Source organism: Diospyros lotus, chromosome 2 (genome assembly GCF_014633365.1).
Source record: "Diospyros lotus cultivar Yz01 chromosome 2, ASM1463336v1, whole genome shotgun sequence".
NCBI classification, from domain to species: Eukaryota; Viridiplantae; Streptophyta; class Magnoliopsida; order Ericales; family Ebenaceae; genus Diospyros; species Diospyros lotus.
In genome coordinates this window covers 37,031,888-37,057,669 of record NC_068339.1, presented here as the reverse complement: position 1 = coordinate 37,057,669, position 25,782 = coordinate 37,031,888, and the positions used below count along the sequence as shown (strand labels likewise).

General features: G+C 35.7%; 1 protein-coding gene across 2 annotated transcripts; it reads left to right on the top strand.

The window, feature by feature from the left end:
* Nucleotides 1-1,265: 1,265 nt before the first annotated feature.
* LOC127794391 (uncharacterized) lies at nucleotides 1,266-25,782 on the top strand. 2 transcript variants are annotated; one of them, XM_052325428.1, is made up of 6 exons: nucleotides 1,266-1,383; nucleotides 1,556-1,664; nucleotides 14,320-24,981; nucleotides 25,081-25,199; nucleotides 25,297-25,472; nucleotides 25,571-25,782. In XM_052325428.1, exons 3-6 carry the CDS (start codon nucleotides 23,199-23,201, stop codon nucleotides 25,581-25,583), a joined length of 2,091 nt encoding a protein of 696 aa, XP_052181388.1. In that variant the 5' UTR covers nucleotides 1,266-1,383; nucleotides 1,556-1,664; nucleotides 14,320-23,198; the 3' UTR covers nucleotides 25,584-25,782. The 2 variants fall into 2 exon arrangements, 1 of the variants encoding a protein (XP_052181388.1); XR_008021653.1 differs by lacking the exons at nucleotides 14,320-24,981; nucleotides 25,081-25,199; nucleotides 25,297-25,472; nucleotides 25,571-25,782 and adding an exon at nucleotides 6,118-10,337.

Genomic DNA, 25,782 nt, shown 5'->3' with positions numbered 1-25,782 from the left:
GAGTTCGCAGATCGACCGGGCCTCTGGAGTTGAAGCTTCACCATCTCTGATGATGCTGGTAAGGCCCCAACCACGACTTCTTGACGAGCTTTACTTTCCTTAACCGGACTCCCACTGAAGTCAACCACGTCGAAGGAAAACTTTACCTCATTTTGGCCTCGAACTCTAATATCCTCCTCTCTGATATCTTTGTAGCCAAGAGGTGGGGCAAGCTGGAAGTCGCGGAGTAACGTGTCGGTGAGCTCGGAGATGGTCAACTTAGGTTTTTGCTTGTGAAGCAGCTTGAAGTCCTTGTGCCTCAGAGATGGTTAGCTCAAGTTTTGTACCAGTAACGTCTGCAAAATAGAAGAGAGATTGGTAAATAAAGAATGATAACAAATAAATCATTGTTACAAGTGCGAGTTGAAGGTCTACTTACTCGGTACAAGGATAAAGTTGAGATTATTAAGATCGTGAAGAGAGGTGCAGGAGATGTAAAACCGCTGCGACTTATAGTCTCCTACATTAGACTTGCCCTTGGGCTTCTCTTGAAGCAAAAGCTTCTTACAATCAGAGGAACAAGTTACCATATAGTACAATCCGTCCTAGTACCTTTGAAAGAATAAAGGTACATAAGAATTTTTGGTGATGGAAGATGAAGTTTATTATTTTTGAAGAGTATAGCTAGGGATTTGGGCGTAAGAATTCGGAGTCAGTTGGAAGGGCGCAAGTTTTAGATCGTTGAGGATATCTATGAGGTATGGTTGGATTAGAAACCTAAGTCCAAATTCTAAGTGTTGGGGGTTAACGGTTACGAACCCTACAGGAGGAAAGACTGTGTGGTCATCGGGAGAAGGCACCATTACACGGCTACCGCAGGGTAGGCGATACTCTAAAGCGCACGACCTCAGCTCGCTAATCGGTAGCTTCAAGCGTGGGCATGCGCCGAAGGGTACACACGACAAGCATCTGTGTGAGGTTGTTAGCGACATGCTCAATAGATCAAGGGCATACGTGCGCCACAAAGTACTTATGCAAGGGGTTTATGCCTACTCGCGTAACCAAAAAAGGTCTGCAAGTAAGGTCGCCTCTAGAGATGTCAAAAGGGTCGGGCAGCTCGGCCCAGCTCGGGATGGGCCAGGCTATGGCCCGGCCTATCATTGTTCAAACGGGCCAGGACAGGTTCGGGCCATATAGAGGGGTCGGGCCGGGGGGTGGTGGTGGTGGTGGTGGAGAAGGCAAGGGGCGCCAACTGTAATTATTCCTAAAATAAACACGCAAGAAATAAAAACCCAAAAAATGTCGCTTCTGCAATCGCCATTGCGTTGGAGTTGCGACCGATCTCTTCCAGAAACTTTAAACTTTCTTCATCTAACGCTCGCCGTAAATCCATTTAGGACCAAGGTTCTACTGATTTCTCTCTTACTTGTAGGTTGAATTGACGATACAATAAATAGATAGATATATGTTTGCAGGCTCGACTCTGCGAAGTTTAGGCTTGTAGTCTCCATATTTAGGTTCTAGAAGCTATTTGCTTCTTAATCTCTCTCTCTCTCTCTCTGTTCATCCTACGCAGGTTGGTGAGAGATTGGGGATGACAACTGAATCCAAGGAAGCGACTGAAAAGCCCCAAATCGACCTTTTCGAAGACGATGACGAGTTCGAGGAGTTCGTAATCAATGAAGGTAAATTGTTTATAACTGAATAACTGTTTCTTTGGCCAGTAATGTGCTAATGTGCTCTTTTTTTTTTTTTTTTAAACATTTTTCTTTGTTTTCACTTGAATCATGTGGTTTCTTTTGTGGGCATAATAATTGGAGAAGTGTATAGGCAGACGTTTTGAGCCTGTTCGAGACAGCTTTGTGTTTACTACTTACTACTGATTAGTCTGGATTTTTGTAGAAGTGTGAGTTTTTAGCATAGAATCCTTTGCGATTTTTAGGGGAAAATGATTGGTCTGTGCAACCAGTCCAAATCATTAAGCCTAATGATATATTATCATGGTTTATGTTTATATTCCTTTTGTGTGCTAATCGCTGCTGTGCGTTTCAAATAAGCTAATTGGTCATTGTTTCTTTTCTTAATCAACTGGGGTCAATATATTTGTAACTCTAGTTCATAAAATACACTATTTATGATGACATCATGCACTCGGTGCCCGCTTGAGAGTTAGCCTACTTTAGGAATCATTCTCGTGGTGATCTAGCCCATCAGTTAATTAAATTGAAGTGAGGATAAGGGATTCTGACCCATGATTGAGAGCAGTATAGGCATTTGTGTGAGACTGTCTGCATCTATAATGTAGAAACATTTGAAATGAAGGTAAATTATTAAATAGCCAATGATGTCTAATTTTAAGAAACTAAGAATTTAAAAGCAAATATGAAATGCTAAGTACAAAGTTGTGAATGATGGTGCAACTGAACATATGGTCGTCTTTAGGAACAAGATAATTTTCAAAATGAAAAAGGTATATGAGGAGAAGATGCTTGTCTTACTATTTGTTTACTAGATCTTGTACTAATAGGTGAAATTGAGTAGCACATGGATGTGTAATATGGATTGTTTGAACTGGGAAAATGATGGGTGAAAGAAGAATTTTGATTTCCGTTTAGAATCTTTGGATTTTGAAATCAACATGATGCGGGATATGGTAGCTTGGTGTGACATGTGCAAATTTTTTATTCTAGAAGGTAAAGACAACAAAAGATGAAAACAAACAGGAAAAAAAAGTTTCTTGTTTGCATGTCTACTGTTTGGCCAAAACAATAAAAGAGCAAACTGCAAATGTACAAGGCTGTTTTTTGGAGCCGTGGGCTAAAATAGAATTTGAAAGCACAATCCTTTAGGAGTAGTTGTGCCCACTGTAGTTGGGAAAAGTCTTACTCCAGTTGAGATATTGGGTGCATGATTATTTTTTATTTCATACAAATAAAAAGTGTAGAGAGAAAATACACATGAAGAATACAAGGATAAACAGAAAGGGTTAATGTAGAAGTTGATTGTGTTGGATGCATCAATGTGTCATGAACCTAGGAGCAATACTGTAATAGGGTTACAATAGTTTGTTAGGAGATATTTTGTAATCTGTTAGGAGCCCATGGGTGCTGTTATGAATTCAGTTAGCAGCCAGCTATGCCTATAAAAAGACTACTTGTAAGAGGATGGGATATTATGTGAAATGATATTCAAATCCTTTCCTTCTAATTCTCTCTATCCCTCTCTTGATTCTCTCTGATTTTTCTCTCCCTTTTTGCTAATTTCTCTCCCTCCTTTCAATTCTCTCGTTTCGATTTCCCCCCTAATTCCAGTCTCAACCCTAGGAATGTGACATAATGTTGCATTGTAAATTGAAATAAGTTACATTTTAAAAGGGAAAACATGTGCTAGTCAAGTTTTAAAAGATCTTGGTGAAAAGGCTTTTCCAATGACCAGCTTCCTATATTTTTGATTGAGTTATTGATATAAGTAAAAACAAAGAAAGTAAGGTAGATAAAAATCATTCTTTTTCTTTGATTTCATCTGATAAAAAATTCATCCATTCTTAAAGGAGAATAGAAGAAAGCATACTTTCATGCAATATCTTAATTAAATTTTTTTGTAATGATCAATATATTCAATTCGATTCCATACCTATGCATGTCAAAAGTTGTTTCATCCAATTTTGGGCTATGGCCAACTCCTTTTTAATCACCTGCAGCACCTCCTGCTGTTGCTGCAAATAATAATCCATTGCCCTTCCAGTATTGGGGGCTGCATTACAGCAGGCGATAGTGGGGGTTTATACCCAAACAAGGCCTCAAAGGGGGCTCTCTTTAGTGAACTATGGAAGCTTGAATTATACCATCACTGAGCTAGAGACAGCCACTTATTCCAGCTCTTCGGCCTGGAAAAACAAATGCATCTGACTTAGTTTTCCAGGTATTGATTCACCCTTTTTGTCTGCCCATCAGTTATAGGATGATAAGCAGTTGACATGTGTAGTTTCACCCCCAAATTTCGAAACAACTCCTGCCAAAAATTGTTGGTAAAGATTTTGTCTCTATCTGGGACTATGGATGGTGGCAGACCATGGATTTTGACAACAGAATCTGGCAATAAACAGGCTACTTCTTGAGCTGTGAAAGGATGGGCCAGACTCAAGAAGTATGCAAACTTAATCTATTCACCACCACTAATATGACATCTTTCCCTTTGGACTTGGGCAAACTTATTCTATCTGGGACTTGGGACTATTGATTTCCAGACACCTCAGTTTCTCTTCTTAGTCATTACTTGATAAATTTTTATAACGTGCCTCATTAATTTGATTCCTTTATGATTTCTACAACTTTGAACATCTCTTTTATTATTGTAAATAGGCAGTAAAATGCTTTTCCCCCCATTCATTCAACATTCTTTTTGGGATGACAATTTTTATCTGATCCAATGGGTATCTGAAAAATTCAATCCATTTAGGGTGGGAATTAAACTAAAAACTTTCTCAACAAGGTAGGTATGGATAGAACAAGAATACCCACACGGATATAGGTATGAAGCCCCTAACTCATCCCTGACCCCCATATATTAATCAATTTATATATTGTTTAGTAGGATGTTGGTGCATTGAAGTTGAGCCTTGGCGCAATGGTAGTTGCTCCATTGTGACTTGGAGGTCATAGCTTCATATTATGAAACAACCTATTTGTTAGCTAAGAGTAAGGTTGGGTACAAATGACCTTGCCTAGAGCCTGTAAGACAAGAGCTTCATGCACTAGGTTCACCTTTTTTATAATGTTGGTGTGCTACACACATAAGGCTAGTCCCAATCAACTTATCTAATGTAAGGCTGCTTGTGAGATAGTTGACCAGGCCCACACTTTTGTTGGGCAGCTCGTAGTTGGGATTTAACTTTAGGTGCCAAACAAAAATTTTAACATTCAACAACGACCTTAATCTCAATAACTCCAAATTTTAATTGAGAATTTGAGACCAGAAATGAATTAATAGATTTTTTTTTAAATTTAAATTGCATGAATACAGCTATCTAATGGATATTTGTTATTCGATGAGAAGGGGGATAGGGAACTAATTTATGGGAATCAAATGGATATCCATTACCCAATTGGGACAAGGTTGGGAGACTAAATATATTACTTGGTGGGTACAAGTATGGTATTAGAAAGGGATATAGCCATATAGGTGCAAGTGTGAACGAAGGTCCATCTAGTCCATACTAATACTTTTTGATTTAAGGATCACATTAAATAATTCCATTAACTACAAAATGCCCTCTTCTCCTGTGGATTTTTGTGCATCTATCAATATTCGATCCAACTATTTTACTATTCAAGGTGCATAGAGGTGCAATTGTACTTGGAGCCTAGGTGAGAGGCATAAGGTGTTGGTGCGAGCCTTTTCTCAAATTATTGTAATTTTTTTCCTAGATATTACTAGTTAGATTTTAACAAGTTCAATAAAAAATAAAAGCAAAAACTTATGACAAGGCGCAAAAGGCGTGCCCTGTGCTCCTTAAGCTGAGACACGTGCCTCATAGAGTGAGCCAGCCTCAATTGAGCCTTGGGTCAGGTGCGCTTTTGACAACTATGATTCTTCATCTTTTTCAATGCTTGCTTTATTTCATTTGGATTTATACATTTATAAAACATGTAATTCCTGTATTCCTGGATTTATACATTTATACACTTGTTTCTCTACCTCCACTGGATAGCTTCAAGAAATACTCCTTCCATCTCTTCTTGCCCCCTTATTTGCTAATACTTTTTCTTTTCATCCTTTATGCATTTCACTTTGCTCAATTTCTTCTTTTTCTTTCTTTTGCTTCATTCACTACCTAAAAAAAGTGTTTGTGAAGATCTTTTAGGGGTAATAGGAAGTTATGAAGACAATTTATGAAAAGTTGGGAAAGTATTGCTGTGGAGGATTAAAAATTAACAATCCTCTCAATTGGATTTGAATCATGAAAGAGAATAGCACGTTATGATTAATTTTGTAGGTGATTTTGGTTTGGCTAACAAGAGCAGTGTCTTTTGAAAAGCCCCAAATTGTGTCTCATTCACTTTGATCAACTTATGAAATACCTATATTAGCTTAAGTCTGGTCCAGGCATTTCTGACATGGATAATGCTGCTGTTGTAGGATGGAATTGAAGTTCTGGGGTGAATAATTCAAGTGAAAATAATTTCTTCTGATCTGTATTGAGTGACAAATCACGATATTTTAGGAGGATGTTGGAGACTGGCGGGGACATAGTGGATTGTTGGAATGTAGTGTCATTATGTTCTATGTGGTGTCTGTAGAGTCAGAAAAATTGATGCACGTTTATTTGATTCCAATTTCTTGATTTTAAAGTTGAAGAGAACTGTGTTGCACTGTTCTTACTTTTGTGTACATGAGATCTCTTGGAGTCATTTTGGGCTTTTTTAGACAGCTTAAGCATGGAGTTGAGCTACTATGATATTGAGAATTCTTTTTGATATGACTTTTTCCTGGCATACTTTCTTGTTATGGACCCTTTTTAGGCATTTTTGGGCATCAAGGAATTAAAGAAAAAAAAAAAAAAAAGTACTTTGGTATGGAGTTTGTTGAAGATTTTTACCCAAGTATCAGCTGTTTGATTGACCAAAGTGTCCAGGTAGGAAGCATTGCAGGCTTGTGCAACTGAGTATGGCTTCAATAATTTGACCTTTATTTTAGAGAGGTTGCAAATATGGAGCTAAATTTTGGTTTGTGGAATGAAACAGTAGTTAAATCTTGGCAACATCACAAAATGAGGGAGGAGATTAACTGAATGGTTATGTGAGGGACTAATGCTATCATGTAATTGACATATAGGGGATTCTCAGTTGGATGAATAGCAGATTGTCCTCTGTTACAGTGAGAGTGACAGCGTAATAAGTTGGATTGCCTAAGATGGTGTAAATTGAATTGGGCACCAATTTCTTTGCACTCTAGTCAGCCAACAACAACAACAACAAGAACAATCACAAGTTTAATCCCGCTAGGTGAGGTCAGATATATGAATTCTAGATGTTCACTCAGCTCTATCCATAGCCATATCTTGTTTAAAGCCGTTATATCCTATATCATGTGTAGAAGAGTTTGCCATCGAGTTTTCTTTGGCCTTCCTTGGACCTCTTCTATTACAAATTTCCTTTATTGCATCCACTCACCTTATAGGTGTTTCTATTGGTCTTATTTTTACATGTCTAAACCTTCTTAATTGTCACTCCCTTATCTTATATTTATCCAACTATATTTTATGTATAATCTCGATTTATTTTTTGTCTTTTCTGGTATGGCCATACATCCACTACACCGTTCTCATTTCAGCTACACTCTTACTTTAGATGTGTTGGGGCTTAATTACCCAACATTTAAATCCATAAAATAAAGGTGGTCTTGTTGTATGCTAATACTTTCCTTTTTAACTTGAAAGGCATTTTACAATCACGTAAGATGCTAATGCACTTCTCTACTTCAACCATCTCACCTTGATTCTATGAATAACATTATTCAAAATCTCATTTTTTTTTTTGAACAATTGATCTAAGAAATTGAAATTGTTTTTTTTTTTTTAGAATGATTTTATCCCTAAGTTTCACAATAACATATATTACGCATTCAGTTTTCAACCTACTTGAAGTTGTCCAACTCACAAAGGTACATTGAGGTGCAAAGGTGCTTGTAGCCAAGGCGTGAGCGCTTGGGATACGAGTCATACATGTATTTAAACTATATATAAAATACTTATACACCATTGCTTTCAATATATACTTATTAAGAGGTAAATGCAAATAAATAAAGACCTAAATAACAAATTATAAAGACTATAAGAGAAAAAAAACAAAATTTTGAAACAGGAAAAAAGTTACAAAAACAAAGAAATGAAAAAAGAAATGGGTAATAGGAGGCTCTTGAGAAAAATAACAAATAGATAGTTGGAAGTCATAGAAGTTAATCAAAATAAATAAATAAATAAGTTACAAAATGGCATATGCAATCAATCAATGAAAGCATTAAAAAACACACACACAAAAAAAAAAAACATAAATTACAAAATAGGTAGTCGAAGGCCGGTTGCCTACCTCTAACGAGGCAGCCAATGAAAAGAGGTGGTCGAACATGATGCTTATGTGCCCACTCATACGAGCTATTCACTTGCCCGTGAAAGCTTTGATAGTCATCTAGTGACCATTGGTAGCCTTGCCTCTGGCCAATCTAGACATTTGTATACTCATATCGACAATAAACTAATTCTACAATGACAAATCATATAGAATAGTTCGGATGAAAGAATAGAGTACCTAATGAGTTCTTGGTCTTGTCACTCTTATATAAGAAGCATGAGGCGTGCCTTATATAGCTATGCCCTTGTGCATTGTGCCTTTGACAACTATGGATGTACTTGGGTGTTTTTGGCTTTGAGTTCCCATCCAAGTTGAGTTCAGTTAGATGGCAAACACAATAATGTTGTTTGGTAACCTCAAAAAGCTTTCCAACTCATGTTGAGTTAGGTGAGTGATGGTGTAAGGGGTTTGGGACCCAATACACCGCCTGCCAACTCCTTGCAAGCACGGGGCTTTTATCTCTCCGGATAGAATCTAACGATCAAGTTAGAGTTCAATATTGAAGGAGACGAACAAAATTAACAAAGTAGTAAATTAACAAAGTAGTGAGTAGAGTAAGATTCTAAAGCTTGTTTACCTTTGAGGAATTTAGAGCTTATATAGCCTGATTTGAGATGGCCTGAGTGCAATTTCCAACGGGACTTTTAATTGGGATGTGACCCTCGGATATGGTTTAGGAGTGGTGCCAAGCCTATATCGGTGGGCCATCTTGAGGATCATGCTCTTGGTGTTCAGAGAGCGATGTGATGACACATGATGAACTTAGATGCCCTCTTGTTGTCTTTCATGTAGAAGTCTTGAGATTGGGCTACGTGTCCACCCTTAGATTAGTCCATCCACCATTCCATAATTGTTACACGTGTCAACCTTGGGACTGGCTAGTAGCTGATTTAATGATCCCCCATTATTCATCCCCCACTTCTCTGGTGGAACCTGCTCAAGCACTTGGGGTGGAGTGTTACAAGTTGTCTCTTCTTCTCACACTTCTTGATTTATTTTTTTGTCTTTTCTCCTCCTCGAAAGAGGTATCTCCATGAATGCTCCAAATTCTTCCCTGTAGTGTAGCGACGGCTTGCATTCCTTCTGTCTTTATATACTTGGTCCATTTCCTTTGACATATTTTTTAATGTCATAACAACTATAAAAATTATAACACCCGATGAAGTCGGGCTGGTATCATGCTAGTCACAACAACTTTGTCTCAATAAGTATATTGTGGTAAAATAAATTTTTGTTAGTATTATTATGACAAAGATTATTTTGTTTTTGTCACTTAAACCAGCTTATTATGATAGATTATTTTATTATAAAAAATATATTTGTCACAATAAATATTATTTAGTCATAATAAAATTAAATTTTAGATACAAATCTTATGTTTTATCAGGATAAAAGTGTATCTTTTGACATAAAATATTTTGTAAGAAATTAAAACGGATACTAAATTATTTTCTCACAATTTGAATAGTGATAAAATATTTTTGTCAATGTCTAAATAGGGATAAAAATATTTGTGTCAATAATTCGTAAAATTGACAATTTTTTTAGCAAGAAAATATTAATAATGGTGAAATTATTTTTTCACAAAATCATAAAAAATGACAAATATTTTTGTCAAAATTATCAAAGAGTAATAAATATTTTTGTTATATTCTCAGTGGTGACAACAAAATTTATACCAATAACTCTATAAGTGATATATTTTTTTTCAAAAGATATTTAAATTATGAAATTTTCGAAAATTGTGACATTTTTATTTTGTCAAAATTTTAAAATAAAAAAATATTTTTTAATAATCTAATAATGATAAAAAATATTTTTTTATTTTCATAATTATAATAATTATAATTACAAGCAATGAATTTTTTTTTTGGTTTATTTAAAATATTTTAAGTCTTAAAAGTCATGTTATTGGAATTATTTATATGACAGATCTTGTTTATTATTGTATTAAGTATTTTTTTAATCTTTTTTATCATATTCAAAATATTATCATAATGAACTATCACAATTTAAATGCAAATCAAATTTTAATATAAACTAAAAATTAAATAAAAGCTCGAAATATGATAAAGTTAACAATGTTGAATTCAATAAATAATCCCAACAATGTAAATAAAAAAATTTAAAATATAAAAAGTCATCATTGTTTAAATAAAAATAGTATTCAAAAAAAAAAAAAAAAAACTACTATCAATCCTAAAACATAAAAATTAAATAAAGTTTATTGTTGAAAACATCTTCTTTGATCTTCATCCACTTGTTCTATAATTTCATTTTTTTTTTATAATTTTAAGCTACTAAAAAAAAAATCATTAGAATAAATTAGAATTAAATGAATTTGAATTGAATAAAATACTTAATTAATAACTAAATTATGTATTTACCTTCATTAAAAGAAGTAGATGTATTCTTTTCACCTCTTTGTTCACCATTTAAACTCATTAATCAAAATTTTAAGTTGATCATAACATTCTTGTACACGGTTTATTTTGACTTGTTGACTTTGTATTTGCTCTCTTAATTTATCATTTTACTTTTTAAATTCAATCTTTACAGCTTCTAAAAGAGCTTCTAGTCTAATTCTCTAGTTTTACCTGTTTCACCCGATAACCAAGTCCACGAACATATCCAAATTTTAGCTTCAACATATCCAAATTTTGGCTTCAAAACTTTTTTAATAATTTGACGTCCAGTTATCTCAATACCATCATCCACTACTTTCGTAGAAAAAACATTCATTTGTTCCTATAAAAATAAAAATAGAAGTTAATTCAAGGATAAAACTTTATAATATTAACTAGCGTATACACGTGTCTAAAGGCACAGTATAAATAATATTAAGATTAAAATATAGTTATAATTTATATGTATTATGTTGTAATAATTTTGTTTGTATTAAACGCTCTACAAAATTTAAACATATAAGATTTATAATGTTCACTAATATTATAAATCAAAATATAAGAGCAAGTAAAAAAAAATTGTAACATTGAACAAAAAATAAAAATAAAAATTATTATATACTTGTTAACGTTTTATAATAATAAAAAAATTTATTAAATCTATATAGTAAAGTATATCAGTAAGTGCTTTACAATCTGAATAAATTAAATTAAAAATTAAATATCAAATAATACATACCAGCCGTCGCCGGTTGCCATGGCCGCGACCATCAACAGGGGGGACCCTGACTCGGTGTTGGAGAACCTTGGGTTCTCCGACAATGCATGATCAGGAACTCTTTGATTTTTATATTATTTTAATTTAAAAAAATTAAAAAATAAAAATAGAATTAAAAAAAATAAATTCTTTTTGAATATTTGCATATTTAAGTAACTCAATAGGATAGATTAACCAATTTCATATTTTTTTTAAATATTAAAGATTCAACACTTAAAGATAAAAATATTAAATTTTAAATTAAGCTTCTTACTTTGAATAAAGTTTTACACTAAAAATAGCATTTGATCATCAATGATTTAAAAAAAAGATATTTTTATTTCTTTTAGATCATCCATGTCAAATTCTAAATGTCAAATTCTTATACATTAAAATTTACACTGTTGGTGTTTTTTTTATTTAAAATTTACATGATATTTCAAAACTTACACTGTTAATATTTAGAATACTTAAAAATTAAGTATTAAATACTTTTAAAATTAGAATATTTAGAATGATACTCTTTAAAAAAATTAAAAAAAATTTGATAGTTTATGATACTCTTTATTTTATAGTGGTTGAGTAGACACAAATTATAATTATAATTTTATCTTATTAACAGGCATACATAAATAGACACAAATTATAAGTGTAATATTTCTAATTTTAAATATCGATTAAGGTAATTTTATCTATTTTGTTTTACTTTCTATTAATATTTCTAACTTTAAATATTTTATCTAAAAATATTATAAGTATAATGTTTTTAATTTTATTTTAAACTTTAAATACCGATTAATGTTTCTAACTTTAAAAATTTTATTTAAAAATATTTTTCTAAAAATATTTTATCTAAAAATATTTTCACAATAAGAAAAAAACAACGGAAAGGGACTCGATTTGTAAAATTTACCCATCAATAATTTTCAAACAACACCAATCAAAGGTTTAAATAATTTAAAAATAATTATTTTTACATCAATCAATTCGAAGGAGAAATTCAGCAAATGCTCACACCCACGTCGCCTCTTTGCATGTCTCCCTTGCGCCAAAACCCATCCATCAACAAGGCTATTTTCCCTTATTTTTTTCCTTTTTTTTTCATATTTATATTTATATTTTTTTCCTTTTTGCCTTTCTTTATTTTATTTTTTTCTTCTCATCTTCTTCTTCGTCTTGCTTCTTCACACTTCATGCACGGTCGAAACCTTTTTTTTTTTTTTCTATATTTTATATTTTCTTTTATTTCTTTATTTTTTTTTCTTTTTCTCTTTTGTTTTTCTTTATTTTCTTTTTTCCTTCCCATCTTCTTTTTCCTCCTACTTCTCCTTTCGTTTTTCTGTGTGTATATGCGTATGTGTGTGTATATATACTTATGTGTATATATATATATGCACGTATATATGTGTATATATGTATGTGTGTTTGGGGGCGACGGGGAAGGAGGGGAGGCAATGGCGTGGGTGTAGTCTGTGAGAGAGAGAGGGAGAGAGAGAGAGATAGTGAGGGATGATGGGATGGTTTTGGGGGGGGGGGGGGGGGGGGGGGGAAATATGTTGGTATTTGATCTCAGTCATTGATTAACATTCAAAATTTATTTTAGTTGTAGGATTAAAATGTATTTTAAACATTTTTAAAAATCATTCTATTTTATTATATAGATTGTTGAAATAATATATCATTAAAAATTAATAAAATAAAAAAGTTACATTGTTTTCTTGAGCATGTGGGTGGGTTCAAGTACCATCACTTTCATGATGTGTCTCAAAATAAAACATTTTTTCAATAGGCTCATTGTTTTTGTCTTCTCGATTTTTTTGTCTAAATTTTCTTTCAAATTTTTACTATATTGGAAAAGAATTCAGAAAAAAATGTAAAAAAAATCTAGGATCATATTGAGAAAAATTTGGAAGAGAATTTAGAAGAAAATATAAAAGAAAATCAAGAAGACAAAATCGACGAACCTATTGAAATAAGGTTTTACTTTGAGACATATCGTGAAAATGATGGTTCTTAAATCTACCCACAAGTTTAAGAAAACAATGCAAGTAACTTCATTTTATTAATTTTTAATGACATATTATTTTAGTTATTAATTTATATAAATTTTTATTCTTGAATTAACTTCTATTTTTATTTTTACAAGAGCAAATAAATGTTCTTTCTGCGAAAGCAATGGAGGATGGTATTGAGATGACTGAACGCCAAATTCTTAAAAAAGTTTTGAAGCCAAAATTTAGATATGTTTGTGAATTTGGTTACGGGGTGAAATTAAGTAAAACTAAAGAATTGGACTAGAAACTCTTTTAGAAGTTGAAAAAATTGAATTTAAAAAGTGAAATGGTGAATTAAGAGAATAAATTCAAATCCAACAAATCAAAATAAACAACCTACAAGAATTTTATGATTAATTTAAAATTTTGATTGATGAGTTAAGGCGTGAACGAAGAGGTGAAGAGAATACATTTACTTCTTTTAATGAAGTTAAACATATCATTTAGTTATTAATTAAATATTTTATTCAATTTAAATTAATTTAATTCTCATTTATTCTAATGACTTTTTTTTGGTAGATTGAAATTATGAAACAAGTGAAATTATGGATCAACAAGTGGATGAAGATCAAAGATGATGTTTTTAGCAATAAACTTTATTTAATTTTTATATTTTAGGATTGAAAGTAAGGTTTTTTTTTTTTTTTTGGAGTACTGTTTTTATTTCAACAATGATGACTTTCTATATTTTGAATTTTTTTATTTGTATTGTTGGTATTATTTATTGTTGTTTTTATTTATTGTTGGATGATAGAGTTTGTGGTTTTTGTTTTTGGGATCTCTCACACATTCAATGCACTATTTCATGTGTTTATCTATAACATACATGCTAGGTGTTCGATGAAATGCCACACCTACCATTTGCACTCATATAGCGCCATAAGTTGGGGGATGGATTGGTTTCTGTCTGGGGCAATTTGTAGGCCTTATTTTCACTTTATCTCATTGTGATTTTCATACCCATAACTAATGTCTCCTCCTTCTATTTGTGCTAGGTACACTTCCAAGCTTTAAGACGCCACCCAAAACTTGCAATCTGCACATTGCTAGCAAGGGCAAGGCCATAGGTGAGAGCTCCAGTGTTTTCAAAAAGGCACATGTCGCACCACCTCAATACAAAATATACCACATTGCCCATGTGGAGGAACGAGCCGACGTAATCGCCACTTGGACTCTACATAAAGAGAGGGAGGTTGACCTGTTGAATATCGAATACACTGGCGTCGCTGAACTGAAACATTCTAGGAAGTGGATGAAATTTTGTTCCACGCCTCACAAGGTATATCTAATTGCGGTGCATGAATTTTTGAAAAATTTCAACCCAAACATTCTTGAGGTCGATGATGAAGAGGATGACGAGTATGCATTCCATACTAACGTTCGGGGGGATGTGGGTACCATTTAGCCCGGCAGTGATACAATAGTATTATCAAGTAGTCGAAGGGACAAACATGCTGGACATCGAGGATTGGAACCAAGTTGCTTGCTGTTGCTTTAGTGAAGACATTCCGCCACAGTGGCCTCGTAGCAACACAGTGATGCATAATGAGCTGAACCTTAAGCTCAAAGTGTTTTACTACATTCTTGCTTACAACATTCCCCCTTCCTCCCATATGATCAAGATTCGTCATTCGCGGATGCACTTGCTCTACGCATTCGCCATGTGGCACAATTTGAATTTCGGTGAGCGTTTTTTTCACGAAATCCTAGCATTGGCCCATACCGAAGGCAATAAGCGGTGGATATGTTTCCCATATCTCATATCGGTATTATGCAAGAAGGCTTGAGTCCCGCTATCCTCCTCTGAAGTTGATAAGACAAAGCCCGTCACCATCGGCCTCGACACAATCCGTTAGTCCCAAACTCAAATTGGTTAACACCGGTATGTGGCACGCTTAGGGGATGAAGTCAAGGGAGATGAAGTTGAGAAGATGATGGAGCCAGAGGTGCAACCTGCAGTTCGGCTACCACCTTAACGACGATAGGAGGGGTGAATTTTGGCCTTGCTCTAGAAGCCATTCAGAACCTATTGTAGCAAGATAGAGCAGACACGTTTAGACAATTCCACCTCCTACATGCGGGATTAGATGAACTTCGAGCGGACATTCGCTCCAACCATGAGGCTATGATGACCATATTCGCCCAGCTCATGCAGCCGCGAGACCTGCCACCACCCCCTTCAGTTAACAATTGAGCAGTTCTCCCTGCTCTCGCACTTTCCATGTCACTCAGATACACTCGTTCCTTTTCTTTTTCTTTGATCCATTGGGATAATGTCTCGTTTAAGTTTTAGGGGAGGTTTATTTCTTTCTAGTGTTCGTTTTAGTGTGTTGTGCTTAGTGTGGCTTGTTTGCATGCTATATAAAAAAATAATAATCATAATAAAAAAAAAGATGTTGTTTTGTTGGATAGGCTTGTCAGCAATGACGAAACTTACTTGGTACTCTTTTGGTTCATAGAGTAAAGACGATGATACTACTCACTTTGTTTTGCTTACTTATTTATCCATGTGAGACTAATATTGAGCACAATTGTGAGGAGGTTCATTGCATAGGTTGAATACACTTATTAGGTTGCTAGTTAGACTTTTGCCTTCTAACCAATTGAGTGAACAAAACTTAATCACTTAGCCTAACTAGGGGGGAAGTTTGGGGAAGGCTAAGCTATGGTAGTATTTATTTAGAAATGTGATGATTCCGTGCATGTTGAAAATTTGTGTGGAGTGTGTTAGGCATACTAAGGGAAGCTAGGCAATGACTAGAGGCTAGTGATCTAATCCTTGTGTTATTCTTTCGTGCACAAAATTAAAATTGAGCATGCATATATCTTATACCTCTCTTTGTAGCCTAGTGACTTGAGGGATTAAATCCGTTGGGGTATCTTGAAACCTGGTGCCCTGTGGTCATCTGACTTGGGAGTTATTGGTTGAAAGCTCGCTATAAGGGTCATTTAGAAAGCTTAATAGAGTGAGGTCTTGCACATAAGATGTAAATGTTGTAAAAAAAAAAAAAAATTATCTACTCCTAGGTTTTGAGCTGCTTAGTAGTAACTAGGGTTGACAGTATACTCTTGCATCATCTTTCACGTCAAATTGTAGTTCAAAATATGAGTAAAGATTGTGCTGTTATTTGTAATTTTGGGATTGAGAGAACTAGTGGGTTTGATTGTCTGGTGGATGTTAGTATGCCGAAGTATTAAAAATAAGGGAGAATCTTCACAGACCAAGGTAGTACTATTATTGGCTAGGCTTAACAAAACCTAAGTAAGAAAGAAAAGAGTGATTGAGAGCGCCCTTAGAGTACCTAGGGCTTGAGTGAAAAGACTAAGTTTTGGGGGTGGAGTGTATATCACGAGTAGGAAAATATTTAGCCATGTAGGCACAGATCGCGTGTTTGAAGGCACTTGGAGCGAAAATGACGATGTTAGCGCATATTTGGAGCTAACTCAGGATTGAAGGCATGGAACGTATAGTCGAGATTGATGTCGATGAACCCACAAAGAGTCGAGCGTAAAGTTGAAGAGTTGGGAAGTCAAGAAGAAAGGACTTGCAGTCTTATTGCAACATGCATATTGTGGTAGGGCTGTGGTTGCAAGAGTATTCTACGACTCACGGTTCTGTCGCAGAATGCATTCCGTGGTGGGATTTACTTACTGTGGCTCATGGTCTTATCACGGGAAGCATTTTGTGGTAAGACTGCGACAGGGCACAAAACTTGGTAAAAGTATCGTTTTGAGCCCGTTTCCTTCCAAATCGAATGGGAATTGACTTCTTCAAGGGGCACGACTTTGAAAACCTAAAAAAGACTACTTAAAGGCTGATTCTTGGAGGATTAGCTATGTTTTGGCTAGAGACAAAGTGAAGCTTGAAGGAGGAAGAAGAAGATTTTTGGAGAACTCAAGTTTTGGTTTTATTTTTCTATTCTTTTTTCTATCCTACATCATGACTTTCATTTTTATGGTTCCTCCATTGATGGAAAGCTTGTTGGGCTGGGTGTTTTATAGTTAGGGTGAATGATGAAACCTTGTTCGTTGTTGGTTTAATTCAAATTTATTTGGTTTTTGCTGTATTTTTTTTATGTTTGGGTTGATTGTTTATTATACTCTTATTTTGTTTTGATGCTTGGCTACCATTAAAGCGTGTTTGTGATTTATATTACTTTCGAGAGATTCAATATGAATTAGCACATGGTAATAAATAACATAAGATTCGATAATAGGTAGGGATACCGTTATGCCTTGTGAAATCGTATGAGATGATTAATGAGGATGAATGCATGCTTATATATTCGTAGGTTGATTAGAGATAATTAATATCATATATAGGCATAGATTTGAATGACCATCGAGGGAGGCTTTTGGTTATGATAGGATCATTAATTTTCAACCCAACACAAGAGGAAGCAAATCCGAGTAATGAAAGATTAAATCATATAAATAACGATGGTGGATTCATGAACCCTAGCGACTTCGATTTCTGAGTTTCAAAACTAAGAGTTATTTTTGTGTTTTTCCAATTAGTGATTTAGTTTTAGTTATTTAAATGCCAACTGTTAATAACATTATTAACTGTGTGTGCTTCGTTGAAGTTGAGAGTGGTTAAAGTAGGAATCATTAGCCAATCCTTGTGAGAATAATACTCTATTTATTACTGTATTACTTGTTACGATCTGTCTACTTACAGGATAAAATAGGCGGACAGTAGGTACAATTTCCTTTCCAAATTTAATGTTAGAAAATGTATTATTTGTTGAAGGTCTAAAGCATAATTTGCTTAGTATAAGTCAATTATGTGATAAAGGTTAAGTATGTTTTGGTTCAAATACATGTGAAGTAATATGCTTGAAATCAAATGAATCCAAATTGGTGGGAAACAGGATGGGAATTGTATATGTAGTATATTTAGACATCTCACCTTCAAATATTGAAATTGCTAAAATTTCTTGGCTATGGCACAATAAGTTAGGACATGCTAGTATGCACATGTGGATCACATGCGCGCAACTGTTAACATCTCAATGGAGTGAGGTAACAGTTACTTCAGTTTTTCATTTTGATGCTTTCATTTTGCATAAGGTTGTTTATACCATGTCTTGTAAGGGTCATTTTGTATCATTTATGCTTCATGTATGTGTGTTTTTGAAAATGTTTTGAAAATCACTGTGACTCATTTGCTTGATACACTAAGTGTTGGTCCATTCTAACAGTGGTATCAGAGGCTCGACTCAGTATTTTCTGCCTGTGTAGTGTATTTGTGTGATATCTTGCTTGTTTCGGACATGGATTTGCTTGCTATTTTTCTACAAGTTTGCAGAGACTATTGATCGTTTGTTCGAACTATTGATCGTTTCTGGTGCATCACCCTGAGAAATAGTCGATAATTTTTGAAATGGGTTAACAATTTTGGGAAACCTAGAAAATGAGTTGACTTGTTTTAGAAACTATTGACTGGTCTTGGCAAACCCACTAAAAATAGTTAACAATTTTTTGAGGACAATCGACTGTTTGGATTGCAGTGGGAGAACTATCGATTGTTTTGAGAAATTGATCGACCATTTTCTAAAGCTACTTGAAAACTTTCGACAATTGTGAACATTGTCACTTGGCTGGTTGCGATTAATGGTGGATGTTCGAATGCGACGAGATTGTATTGTGTGACAGAACCAAAAATATGTAACATGAGATGTTATTGGTTCGAAGAGTGGCATATATTACATGAATACGAATTATCTATTTTAATGCATCATTGTTCATGTGATTGAATGGGTGATCATGAACTAGATTCAATTCTCTGCAGTGGTTACATCTGCACCACACCCCATGGAACGAAGATGCTTTTCCATAGAAAGCATCTAATTCTCTGCAGCGATTACATCTGGCCCGCCATGAAATTCAAGTGGCGTCAATGCTATGAAATTTTTCAACAACTAGCCATTGTCATTACTTCCCATCCCTTGGGCCATTAAATTCCTTGCTGGTTCTGCCATAAAACCTTCATTACCCCTAACTATGTTGCATGGAAACGGAAACGGGAAACGTTTTCAACGGGAAATGGAAATGTGGAAACATACATTTTTCTAAAAAAAAGGCATAAATATGGTCCGAAACGGGAACGGGAAACGTTTCGAAAACGGGAAAACGACTCCTATGAGATGTTTCCGTGCAACATAGACCCCTAGCTCCTTGTTACGCCTGATCCTGCCTAGGCTGATTGACAGTTAACCAATTTATCGCTTGTAATATACCTGCCAAGGTGCCTTGCAGCTCGACCATCCCTTGGTGCAACTCCCCACTAGATCCCTCAGACGTGTCTGATGCCATCTTAGATGCTGCATCGGGAACAACTGCAGCTCTCTCACGTCCCCTAGTCCATGGTTGTCCTCGGCGTGCACTCATAGTCTTGCCCAATCAACATAATTAGGACACCATTCCATAACCTATAATTCTTAGCATTTCTAACATCTAACCATAAGACACGAGCCCTAACTCAACCCAAGGTCCTATGTGTGCGAGGTCACTTCTCAACCTGCTTTGATACCAACTTGTAACACCCCTCCCCCGAGCCTACCCGACTCGCCAAGAAAACCAAGAGAGGGAGTGTTAGCGGAACCATAAAAGATTTGAGAGCCATATAAACAAACATTCGTGAACCTAAGAAATTGCCATTCATACATGCCATTCCATCCAAATCTCTTTCATTTAAGATTTCAAAACATACATAGAGTATTTACATTACATGCCAAAACATTAGTCTCATTTTTTACTATTACATGCACCATGAAGGAAGCAAAAGCATATACAATATACATGAACTTCTTAGAATCTGCTCCCACGATCTTTTGGCCTGAGAGTGTCCCGAGACACACATCTAACCATTCGCACTACTAGGATTCTTCCCAGCTAACCCTTTCTGTTTACTTGGAATGGTGAGGAATACAAGTATGAGTCCAAGGCTCAGCAAACATTAAGCAATAAAAGAACATAGTTGAAAATACGACATGAAAAATGTTTGGTGGGATATTCGATATATGCGGGATAAACCATTTACATAAGTTCCACTCACCCACTCATGATACATCATGCTATAACATACCATACGTCATGCAAGCACATGCTGGTAAACATATATGGCTAATCGGCCCACATAGATATAATACATACCGGCCTGTTTCTGAATATCTGCAATCTGCGAAACAATAACAAGTCGTAGGGCCCACAGAACCTCACCCATGGTTGTCACAATGGGCACGCCCCCAGGTCGTCACCCATAAAGCGTAAACCCCAGTCAGACATGAGCCTATTGGTTTTGGGGGAAATATCCTGTGGAAACATTAGCCTCTCGCGCAATAACTTTCCATGCCATGCAATGCATCACTTTCATGCTCACATATATAAATGCTCATGTAACAATTACAAATTCGTGATTAATGCTCACGCATGCCCAATATAGATATCATTATGTTTGCCCCGTGTCATGCCTGTGATGCACATATACCACACATTTCAAGTCATGCCTCATTAAAGGTTTACATTTATGGTATCATAGACTTTTTCTCTTGATAAGCAAGGCTAAATTTCTTCTTTTGTCCTATTTAAAGGTTGATAAAACTTGGAATCATGATAAGATTAAATTTGGGGTCAATCGGAACATTTCCCTAAATTGTTGCCAAATTAGTCGACTAAGGGTGTAGATGAGTCGACTAGAGGTTAGGTTTCGTCGACTCTCGAGTTAGCTTAGTCAACTAGACCAAGAACTGGTTTTTTGGATTGGACTTCAGGGGATTGATTAGTCGATTGAACAAAGGCTGCATTTTTGGATAGTCAACTCACGGTAAGTTGACTAAAGCATTCTTAAGTCGACTAGACACAATTAGTTGACTAAAATTGGGCTAAGTCGACTATTCAAGCTACAAGACTCCAAAATGAAGTAGGAAACAAGCATGGAAGAGGCCAAATCTTTCACCATGCTCTACTTAGACAAGAATCACCATTCCTTGAAAAAAAATTGGGGGTGAGACAAACCTCAACTAGCTCACAACAAAGGTTTCAAAAGGATTTAAAACCTAGAATTTAACAATCACAACCCACAACCCTTTTTACCCTTAATACCTTGAGTTTCTTTCCAAAACCCATACCATCACTTGAATCCCCCATATTGGTAACTTTACACATATCTCATTTCTCTCTTCAAAACCCCCAAACCAAATCCCCAAAAGAAACTTTAATGCTTAAAAGAAATGGAAGGGAGAGAAGGAACTTGCCTTGTCTACTCCTTTCTCTAATGCTTGATGGATTGAGAGCCTTTAGAAAGGAAGAGATTTGCTTAAGAATTGAAGAAGAAAGGTTGGATCTTGGAAGGGAAGAGGCCCATGAGAGACTCCTTGCCAAATGCTTCATTTCTTTCCATTTTGAGATTTTTTTTCCCTTTTTAAATTTTTCTACTAATTTTCTTTACTTTTGCTAATTTCTTTCCACCACACAACTTTCCCCTTTTTACACTTATGATTACCTCTAAAATGAGACCATTACCCCTACTCCATGCTTCTAGATGGTCTTCCCTTAGCCCTTAAGTTTTGACTCCTACTCTCACCAACTCTATGCTTTTAGAAGCCATCTTCACTTGCCTTTCCAAGCCTCGAGAACTTCACTTTTTCCACTCTCATTTGGCTATTTTGATTTTTCAAACTTCTCCTTGCTTGACTTTTTCACACCTCCCATTTCCTCTTTTTGACTCTAGACTTTTCCACCAAGCTCTCATCTACATCCTTTGAATTTTCAACTACATTTAGACTAACTCAAAATTTACCATCCCCACATTTTTCTCAAATAATATTTACATTAATTGTTGGAAGTAATTTAAATAAGGAATTGACATACCTAGCTTTTCGGACAAAATCATTGATTTCCTGAGCAACCATCACTAACTCCCAATACATGACAATAATTAAATTAGGTTTTTTAGATCGAATATTTGGATAATTAGATTACCAAAGAAAATCAGGGTGTTACAGTATGTTGTTGAGAAATTTGTATTTTGATTTATAGCAGTGTTCTAAAACTCGGGCTGGGCGGCCGCCAGCCGCGGCGCTTTTGGGGGAGGCTGCCCATTTAGGCGGCCCCCCGACTAGGCGGTTCCAGGCGTGCCTAGGCGGCCGCCTAGCCACCAGTCGCAGCCCTAGGCGGCCTCCGCCCCCCACACTTTTCTTCAGCTAAGCGCGTAGATCGTTTTTAGGGTTTACATTTCATTTCAGATTTCCCCCCCTCCTCTCTCTCTCGCCTCTCGTTGTCTCATCTTGGTGCGTCGCCGGTTGCTCCCCTCCTCGCAGTCGCCGGACCCGCCGCTGCTGCTCGCTGGAACGACGACCTGTCTGGCCGCCTCTTTCACCACACCACCTCTCTCACCGAGCAACCTCTCTGGTCGCCTCTCTCACCGGCCACCGCACCGCCTCTCTCACCGGCCGCCGACCGCGTCCCTCGCCGCCGACCGCCTCCTCTGTGTTCTGCCACCGCCGAGCCCCTTTCTCTCTCAATCCGCCGCCTTCAAGCTAACAGTCTAACAGTATGTACTATGTATTATTGTATTTAAAACTATTTATTAACCATCATCTATGATTTTCAGATTTATTAACCATGTCTTTCACTAGCAATGTTTAGATTTTATCTTCCACATGATTTTGATTTTCAGTTTCAGATTTGTGTTAGGCTATTAGCAATGTTAAGTTCCTGTGTTAGGTTGTTAGTTTTGATTTTCAGATTTGTGTTAAGCTGTTAGCAATGATTTTCAGATTTGATTTTCAGATTTTGTCTTCCACATGATTTTCAGATTTGATTTTGACTTCCACATGATTTTCAGATTTGATTTTGTTCAGTTTAAGTGATGTCTGGAACGGGGAGTACGGAAGCATCGTCCGCTACCGTCTCAATTCTTAAAAGGAAGTCAAATGATGTGGGGTGGGAGTATGAGATGTTAATTGATCCCAAGAATATGGACAAAGTCAAATGCAAGTTATGCAGTAAGGTGATGTCTGGCGGTGTTTACCGAGTTAAAGAACACATTGGCCATATTTCTGGAAATGTGTCTGCATGTCCAAAAGCTTCTCCAGATGATAGAGCCAAATGCAAGAATGCAATTGAGGAGGCAAGGAATAAAAAGAAGAATAAGAAAAAGGAAGAAGATCTGATGAGATCAACAGTCAATATTTCTGAAAAGGGGGAAGGGAATGGCGATGATGAATTGCAAGAATTAGGGAGTAATAACCCACCCCGCACACTTGGCCCTATGGATAAATTTGCAAGCTCCATCAGCCCTGAAGCTGGTTCAAGTGTAAAAATGACACAAAGACAACAAAATATCAATGAAGCACTCTTTAAAGAGAGGACACAGACAGTTCGTGAATATTGTGCTAGGTGGGTCTATGAGCACGCTATTCCTTTCAATGCCATTGATAATGACAGTTTCAAGTTGTTTGTTGAGGTAGTTGGTCAATTTGGGCCAGGCTTCAATCCTCCTAGTCAATACCAGTTGAGGGAAACGTTGCTAAAGGGGAAAGTTGACAGGATGAAAGGTTTGTTAAAGAAGCATGAAGAAGAGTGGGCAAGAAATGGGTGCTCCATTATGACAGATGCTTGGAGTGATAGAAAAAGAAGGAGCATCATGAACTTATGTGTTAATTCTAATGCCGGTACTGCTTTCCTTTCTTCTAAAGAATCTTCAGAGGAGGCACATACAAGTGAACTCATTTTTGAGTATGTGGACAAATGCATTGAGCAAGTTGGGCCACAAAATGTTGTCCAAGTGGTAACTGACAATGCTGCCAACAATATGGGAGCGGCAAAGTTATTGAAGGTGAAGAGACCCAATATCTTTTGGACATCATGTGCTACTCACACCATCAATTTAATGCTTGAAAGCATTGGAAAACTGCCAAGGTACAAAAAAGTCATTGATCAAGCCAAGAGTTTGACAATCTTTATTTATGTACATCATAAGACCTTATCCTTAATGAGGTCATTTACAAAGAAGAGGGATATAGTGAGACCAGGTGTCACTAGATTTGCTTCTTCTTTCCTTACTCTACAAAGTTTAATGGAGAAAAAGAGCCAATTGAGGGCAATGTTTACTAGCTCTGAGTGGGAGGAGTGCAAGTGGTCAAAGACTGTTAAAGGGAAAGCAGCCTATGCAACTGTGTTAAGTATTGCTTTCTGGAATGGTGTGACTATATGTCTTAAGGTTTTTGCACCTTTGGTGAAAGTGCTTCGAATTGTTGATGCAGATAAGAAGCCTTCTATGGGCTTTTTATATGGAGAGATTAATCAGGCAAAAAAGGATATTAAGGAGGCCCTAAACAATCTTGAAAAGAACTATTTGCCTATTATGGAAATTATTGATACAAGAGTGAAAGATAGGCTAGATAGTCCATTGCCTTTTGCGGCTTACCTTTTGAATCCATATTATTTGTTCAAAGATATGGATATGCAATTTGATAATGAACTGATGGATGAGTTTTTTAATGCTGTGGAGATGTTTTTTTATGGTGATGATCGCATGCAAGGGCATATTTTAAATGTTGAGTTGCCAAAATATACTTGCAAAGAAGGAGTTTTTGGAAAGTCATGGGCAATTCAAGGGTGTGCAACAAATGATGATAATTATAACCCAGGTATAAAATTCCTTCCTTTAATCCTTAGGACTTTTTTTTTTTAGTTTCTATCGTATATTAGTTTAGTGTATAAATTTCAAATTTGTTTAACCTATGTAGTTAAATGGTGGATGACTTATGGAAATCAAACACCAAACTTGCAACGAATGGCGAGAAGGATCCTCTCGTTAACTAGTAGTTCATCCGGTTGTGAAAGAAATTGGAGTACTTTTGAAGGGGTTAGTGCATATTTTAAAGTGTTTTCAATATTTTAATCAATTAGTTATCTATCATTTATATTGAATTATTGATATTGCTTTCATTTTCTTCATGTAGATACATACGAAGAAAAGAAATAGACTAGATGTTAATCGATTGAACAATCTAGTCTTTGTCCAATTTAATGCAAAACTGATGAACAAGCAAAAAAGGGAGAAGGAGAGGAATGTTGATGTGCTACTTGCTAGTGATGCTAGTAATGCACAAGGATGGATCGTTGATGGAGAAGATGATGAAGAAATTGAGCTTGGTATGGGGCTCACTTGGGAAATGGTTGGTGAAGCTTCTGGAGCAGACGACATGCTTCAACCTCGAAGAAGTTCTAGGATGAGAGAACTTCATGAAGATGATTTTCAATCAGAAGAAGAAGATGAACAAGAGCATCATGAATTTGATTTTGAGTCTGATGAAGATCGTGTGCTAGAAGAATATGGAGAGGAAGAAGAAGAAATCCACTAAGATAACTAGATATTACTTAGATTCTTCATATATGTTTTAATGTTTATGTTGTATTATTGTTATTTTTGTCATCTTAACCTTAGT